The sequence below is a fragment of the Telopea speciosissima genome, chromosome 4, assembly GCF_018873765.1.
Source record: "Telopea speciosissima isolate NSW1024214 ecotype Mountain lineage chromosome 4, Tspe_v1, whole genome shotgun sequence".
Classification (NCBI taxonomy): domain Eukaryota; kingdom Viridiplantae; phylum Streptophyta; class Magnoliopsida; order Proteales; family Proteaceae; genus Telopea; species Telopea speciosissima.
Genome location: NC_057919.1, coordinates 61,055,060 through 61,062,181, shown reverse-complemented (window position 1 = coordinate 61,062,181; position 7,122 = coordinate 61,055,060). Strand labels below are relative to the sequence as shown.

The 7,122-nt window shown below is 39.5% G+C and overlaps 1 protein-coding gene across 1 annotated transcript; it reads right to left on the bottom strand.

Moving 5' to 3' along the window:
• Positions 1–2,614: 2,614 nt before the first annotated feature.
• LOC122659498 (SOSS complex subunit B homolog) lies at positions 2,615–3,010 on the bottom strand. The gene has a single exon (XM_043854602.1). The coding sequence runs from the start codon at positions 3,008–3,010 to the stop codon at positions 2,615–2,617; it is 396 nt and encodes a 131-aa protein (XP_043710537.1).
• Positions 3,011–7,122: the final 4,112 nt, after the last annotated feature.

Sequence of the window (7,122 nt, the reverse complement as noted above, 5' to 3'; positions counted from 1 at the left end):
ATTTGCTGGGAAGAAATTAAGAGGAGAAATTAAGAGAGTGAGACAGAGAGTTCACCGTCGACCGTCGCCAGAGGAGATGCAGACCAAAGGAGGGGAGAGATCTACGTTTTTTCGTCACCGAACTTCGAGAAACGCTGGGAAGAAGGGGAAAATAAAACGGGAGGAAGAAGAGATGAGAGATGCAGATTTTTCGGTTGTATAGGGTTCCTCGTCTTCACGATTGAAGGATCAGGAAGAAGAGAAAAAACTAGGTTTTTCGCAGACCAAAGGAGGAAGACGATCGATTTTTGGCGGAAAATGGGTGTGTGTAAGTCAAATATTTGTGTTTTAGTTGTAGACCGGTCCGGGCTGGGCTGTTCAGAACAGACCGGTTTTGGTCCATCAAAGGTCGAGTACTAGAACCGATTTCCCAACAACAATTTTCAAAATTTATCAAAATAACCGTTGGATGTCAACTTTTACAGGTGTCGAGCTGAGCTTCAAGGGCCGGTTAGATCGCTGCTCTTGAAGGGCCGTAGAGGATCTGAATCCCTATATATGGGACTTGCTATTTATAGATAGGGAAAAACTTTCCCAGGGCACTTTATTGCCAATGTCGGCTCCTATCAATCCGGGCATGCGACAATGAGCATTTACGGCTTTGCCTTTGCCCAAATACCTTGCTCGAGTAGGGGTAAGGCGGTCAATACACCCACCTCATCTTAGGTGCTGCACATGACTGCATGCTGCCCAGATTGACAAGATCTTTTTCATCAGTGCGGTCCAGACACTACTTAAATTGAAATCTGTCTCATATTCTAATTTATTTTATTCTATTCTATTCTCCACTCCATAAATGAATTGGATTCTTCTCTTTTCGACGATTGGGTGGCTGTAAAGTATGGCTTGTCTAATTACAAGGATGGGTGTTGAACACGTAGCCCAAAACTACTTGTTAGGAATACAATATTTCACAATTCCAAAGCTAAATCACATCCAAGTCTCCTCTCAACTCTAAAGGATGGTTGTTGAACAGGTAGCTCTCTCCCTTTTTGTAAAGGAAAACAACTTATAGATTGTTCTTCACCAATTTAAGGTGGCTATTAATAAGGGAAGAAAGAGGAAGGGTGGTTCATACATACTTAATGATTCATAATTTGATTTGAGGTTCTATGATTTAGAGTCACAACCGGCCTGCAGCCTTGTCTCACAAAGAGCATGCAAGAGGGACCCTCACTTTAAGAGGTTTTAAGGGGGAAGATTTGCACTTTAAACTTGTTTTCAGTGTAAGTGATCCCAAAGCCCCAACTCCCACGTAACTTGACAAGAAGATGAAGGCTATCAACAACATATATCTCAGCAAAAAAAGAAAAAAAATCTATCAACCACATATTAAGTTCCCTATATTATCATGGATTCAATATCGATTCCAACCTTATCTAGAACTGTTATCACATATAATCATTTATCTCCTAAACCATGTATATCTTTTTGCATTGCACATCAGTCTTGCTAGTAAAAATGGTGTTTTAAGTACGTAAAGCGATTATTATTAGACAAAGTTTTCCTCCACCCATAAAGGAAGGTTTACCAACCATCCTAGGATTTTAGTATGTTCCACAATATCCTTCCGATACTCATTCCCACCCTCTCCCACCATCCTAGGGTTCAACTTGTTATTGTTTGGTATTTCCCCAACATTTTCAATCATCCATTTGCTCTTGGACCTAGTTTTCTTACATGGAAATTAAGGAAATAATCTTCTTAATGGGAACCTAGATCTACCACATGGCAGGTTAACTAGGGCTAAAATTTTATGGATATTTATAAAATTAAAAAAGAAGAAGATATTTATGGACTAGTAGACCTCAAGGTTCTTTGCTCATATGGCAATTCGAGTTTGTCAAGTGACAAAGCAAGAAAATGAAAACCAAGCCAAGACTACCAAGAGGGCACACTAGACTACAAGACGTGGGAGATGATATATGTATAGTTCACCAAAAAAAATTCAATGCTATACCCTCCTTCTCCCTTGTATGAAATTCCTTCTATTTTTTAGCGCTCCATATATTGGCAAGCACCCTTCTTATACATAAAATGCTTTCTTGTGCCGTTTGACCAATCACGTCTGGGGAAAACTTGACATTTGAGCAAAGAATCTTTACGTCTATCTTTCCCCAATATTTAAACCCCACTAGACCTGCCATGTGGCAATATTTGATTGTAGGCCTAAGATAACCCTGTAGGTAGGTAGACTAATACTTGAGGTGTTATCTTAGATCCTACTTGTCTACAACAAGTAAGGGTATCAAAAGTGCAGTTTGGTCCTAGAAATCATCAAGCTATAATCTGGTAGAAAATACAAGATGTAATAATTTGATTGGGTTATTGGTGTGGCGGGAAGATACGGGAGTAGGGAGAGATCACAATCTCCTGTACTAAACGCTGGACGAAATTTTGCTGCTACAAGGCTGACAGTCAAGGAAATGGACTCTTAAGGGGTATTGTAAAAAATACTAAAATCTAGGAGGGTATTTATGAACTCAAAGGAGAAGTGAATTATTCCATTTCCTTGGCTGTTAGCCTTGTAGCAGGAACATTCCTGCTATGGGCGTAGCAGCAAAATTTTTTTCCCTCAACGCTTGGGGTTATTGGGGTCAGGACCCCAACGTATTTCACTCATGTTGGGAGTCTCCACGAATGCCAAAGTGAACTCTCCTACCTTCTCGGCCTTCCCCCTCTTCCCAGCTCTCAGCACCACTTGCTTGCTCCGATCATATGAGAAGATGCCTTTGGTCAAGCGGATGCTGTCCCCCACCTCAAAGGCGTCACACTCTTCTCCCCACAGCTGGAAGTGGACCACTGTTGTCTCATCGGCCACTAGTTCCAAGCATGCTCTGTTTTGCTTACCTTGACTTTCCATGGTTCTTGTTGAAGTGTTGCGTTTCTCCAGCAATATAAATCTTGTGTTTATGTTATTCTCCGCTGCAGGGACCATGTCTTTCAGAGCAATCGAAGATGATGAGGCCATTCTTGTTGCTGTTTGTTGCAGTTAGGTTGGAGATTGATGGAAAAAACAAAAAATTACTGTTCCTTATGGAGTTGTATTCTCAAAGCTAAATATTTTTCTAATAAAAGCATGTGCATTCTTTACCCATTCTTAGACATCTGGTCAATTTGAAAGTTGGGATTGGTGATCAAGGTTTAAAGTATCGATATCGGGCATCGTATTGATCGAGCGATTTTAAGAGACGTATCGTATCGTATCAGAGATACATATCAAACGTTGTAGAAACGCATGAAAATGGTCAAAATACACATGAAAATACACTTGTGAACACAAAAAATAATATAAACAAGTATATATAGCATATATCATGCATAAATACTAAAATGGAGAATAATGTATAACAGACAACTGTGTTAAATTGAAATTGTTAGAAAAGATGATGTTCCTTACATGTTGTAATTGTCTATAGCCATGGAGAGTATTGGATGATGCAAAGGATGATGTTGCAGCACTCCTTGATTCATTTTTGAGTCCAAAAGTATGAAAAACCAAGATTAAATGCAAGATTTTAGTCTGTTGGTTGATAGTTTTCCTTCATTTTTCTGTTAGAATTAGAGTTGTATCGAGTTTGTGAGTAAATATGATTTTTTTATGGAATGTATCAATGGTATCGATTCGTATCGGTATGTATCGATATGTATCGAGCCGTATCGACCAATACGTATCAAACCACCCACGAAAACCTTTACTGTACGTATCGATATATATCAGTCGTATCGTATCGTATCGTATCGGCCGATTCATTTCAATACAATCAATTCATCCAACGAAGTGTGTGGAATGTTGTTGTCATTGTTGACAATGTATTTGGTTATACTGGTGTTGTGGCAGTAGCTATTGATGGTTTGGTAGAGTTGGAATGGTCAAACGGGCCTCTACACAGTGTCAAAGGTAGTTTGGTCATTTGGTAGCATTACAACGGCATCCGTGCATGGAGGATGACTTTTGACACTATATCAGGTCCTTATACAACGTTTGGCAAAGGTTGAACCGGCAGGTGAAGGCTATGTGCATCAAAAGTTGCGAAATCATAAGTTCACGCAGTGGCAGCATGTGTAGAGACATTTTTGGAAGTGATAATGATAGAACTGGGTGAAGTAATCTTCACAAGAAATGTAGTTTATCGAGTTGTGGCTATAACGCAACTGGTTTCACGTCATTTCAATGTCGTACAAGGATGTTACATAAGTTTTTGTGTAGTCACACAAAAATGGGGCGACTTGAGAAAGTGTTTAATGGCTTTGAACGAATTTGGGGAGTATTTTGTTGTTTATTTATGCAATAGGTCTATAATCACATTTTTGTGGTTACAGAGGTCATTTTCAAATTTGTTTGGGTTGATTTGGGTATAAAATGAGTGTTTTATAAGAAATATTCTATTTCGTGAGTTCTGGTAGGCCAGAAGGATGGTGTTTAAGGTGTTATGGTGTGCACCATTTCATTAACCACTGGCTGAGATTAAAAGATTCCAAGTAAACAAATTCTGTGAAGCAATACAAAGGCATAAGCGCTAGATTCTTGCGCAAGATTTTTAATAGGTGCGGCGCACCATGCATCACATGGATGCGCTACGTGGAAGTAAATTTCTGTTCTGGTGTATGGCACATATATGGTATCATACAGAAAGATTTTGTTTTGTTGACTGCCAGCAAACCCTCTTTGCTTTGCTTGAGGTGGAATCAACAAGATCTAATGGTTTTTAATCAGCCCGAGAATAGAAGGTTAATCGGACAGTCTAGAACAGACCCGCCCTATGTGGTGACGCGTGGATCGCCACGCCGCTCGGTGAGTGACGAACTGTCACGAAACATCTCTGAGCTAATCGAGATGCCCCCAGATCGTAAGGTTTTAGTAAAACAGAGATATCTCCCTCGTTTTGGATCAGAATTGAGCTCCGCAAAGTGCTACGCGTTCACAGAGACGAGACCTATCTTCCTGAAGAATAAAAAAAATGTGAAAAACCTTCTGCAAAACACGGTTTTGCATAGAAGACTTATTTTGGTGGAATTCTCGATTTGTGTGCACATGGGGATGTGTGTAGTGTACTGACCGCGTCAGAGATACAATGGAGTGTGGAAATACCCAAGGAGAGGTATTTCAGAATTGAAAAACCATTGTCTCATGGTTTTGAAGGTTTTTTGTATTTGAGGAGATTGAATACATTATTTGAGCGTGTTCAAGGTTGCAAGTACACGTCAAATAATTGGTCAACAACGGGAATACACGGGTAGAGGTACTCCGCAATTGAAAAATCCATTTATTATTTTTTTTTAGGTTTGTTGCATGTTCTGAACCCTAGGTTGTTGATGTAATGCGAGGAATTTAATTTTTGAATTTATATTGTATTTCCTAGCAAGTTGGGGCTTGTCCAAGGTTTGGGGTTGTTGCCCTTGTCTGAGTTGCACCTTAGATTGAAGCAGGGATTGGAGTTCCTGGGCTGTTGTTGCATTCAAAAATTTGAGTAGCATATTGAGCAATATACGAAACCCTGGGTGGGGTATTACTCTGTGGATGTAAGCAATTTGGCCGAACCACGTAAATTTGGTGTCTTGTCTGCTTTACTTTTCATTGCATATATTGGAGTGTGTTTTGATATATAAAGTACGTAGGGTGCATTGTCTGGTAGACCTGGCCACACAGTGGCTGCAAGGTGGACATACATGTATGTTGTGGGATTGGTAATTACGAGATTGCCCCGGTCAATCAAGTTTGCTTGAAGTCATCTCCATCAACGTTAACACAGGGTTGGAATTTAGGGATTATTTTTGAAGAACACTGATTCACCCCCCCCCTTTTAGTGTCAACCTAGGATGAACACAATCCGAGACAGTCCATTTAAAAAAAAAAGAGATGTATCGGTCTGTATCGTATAGGTACTGACTAATTCCTATATATATCGACCGATACAATACAATACGTACCAATACTTTAAACCATGCTGGTGATTCCTTTGACATTTGAAAAGATCCATGGATGTCGTATTGGTCTCATAACGATGTGGGGGTTGGTGGGATTGGTCCTTCTAATTTGTAAACTCTCTCACCTACTCATAGGACGAAGGTGGAATCCTCCTTCGATTAACTCCTTGTTTGCACTAGCATTGGTACCAAAGATTCTGACCATACCTTTAGCTTCCAATCCACAGGATTTATTATTTTGCCCTATCACCAAAATAGGGAACCTTAGTACAAAAGTTACTGCGAATTTCATTTCTTCATATAAGCTATTTTATCAGCAAAATTTTACTCTTACATCGTGATATGAATCCTCTTTAATCAATTGTATGAAAAACTAGGAGTCACCTTAAGTTTAAGATGTTCACCTGGAAACTCCTGCATTATAGTATTCCTAATAGGAACAAATTGGTTAGGTTCCTATCTATTGATGATCTTTACCCTTTCTTTAAAAATAAAATTTGAAATGGAATGAGACTCCGCCTCAAGAAGCTAGGTCTCGTGATCAAACCTTCGTTGCTGCATAATTTCTTGGGGTCACCCGCCTGAGGCTCACTAGGGCTAGTAGCTCCCGGTTCGTGCGTGGCGTGGGGGTCATGTACGAGCCCAGGGGAGATTTAGTCGGCCTAAAATCGGATACCCCACCTGTCTACAAAATAAAAAATTGAAATAGAATGACATCTTTTTCTTTCTTGCCCTTTTTCTAAACAAATTTGGGCATCAGGTATATTGTTGGGTTGGTTTTCCCTCCATGCGGAGGATGGCCCAAAGTTTTGGTGAAGCCATTTGGGTTAAAGCCCATATGGAGGGCTTCTAGTTATTATTAATTCATCATGAATTAGGGTTCAATCTTCAGATAAGGCAGCATAGGTTGCCGCAAACCTTAAACAAAAAACAGATTTTAAAGACTCTGAAAACTTGGATTAATGGATGGATTATTGAAGCTATGATACTAAGTAACTTGGTAGAAAACTATGAATCAACAACTCAAAGAAACAAATAGGAGAAGACAAAGAAGAGATGACAATAGAGTGAGAGAAGTGTAAACCAATGATAAATCTAGAATAATCCTATCACTAGTCAATAGAATTTTATTTATAATAGACTATAATAATCCAA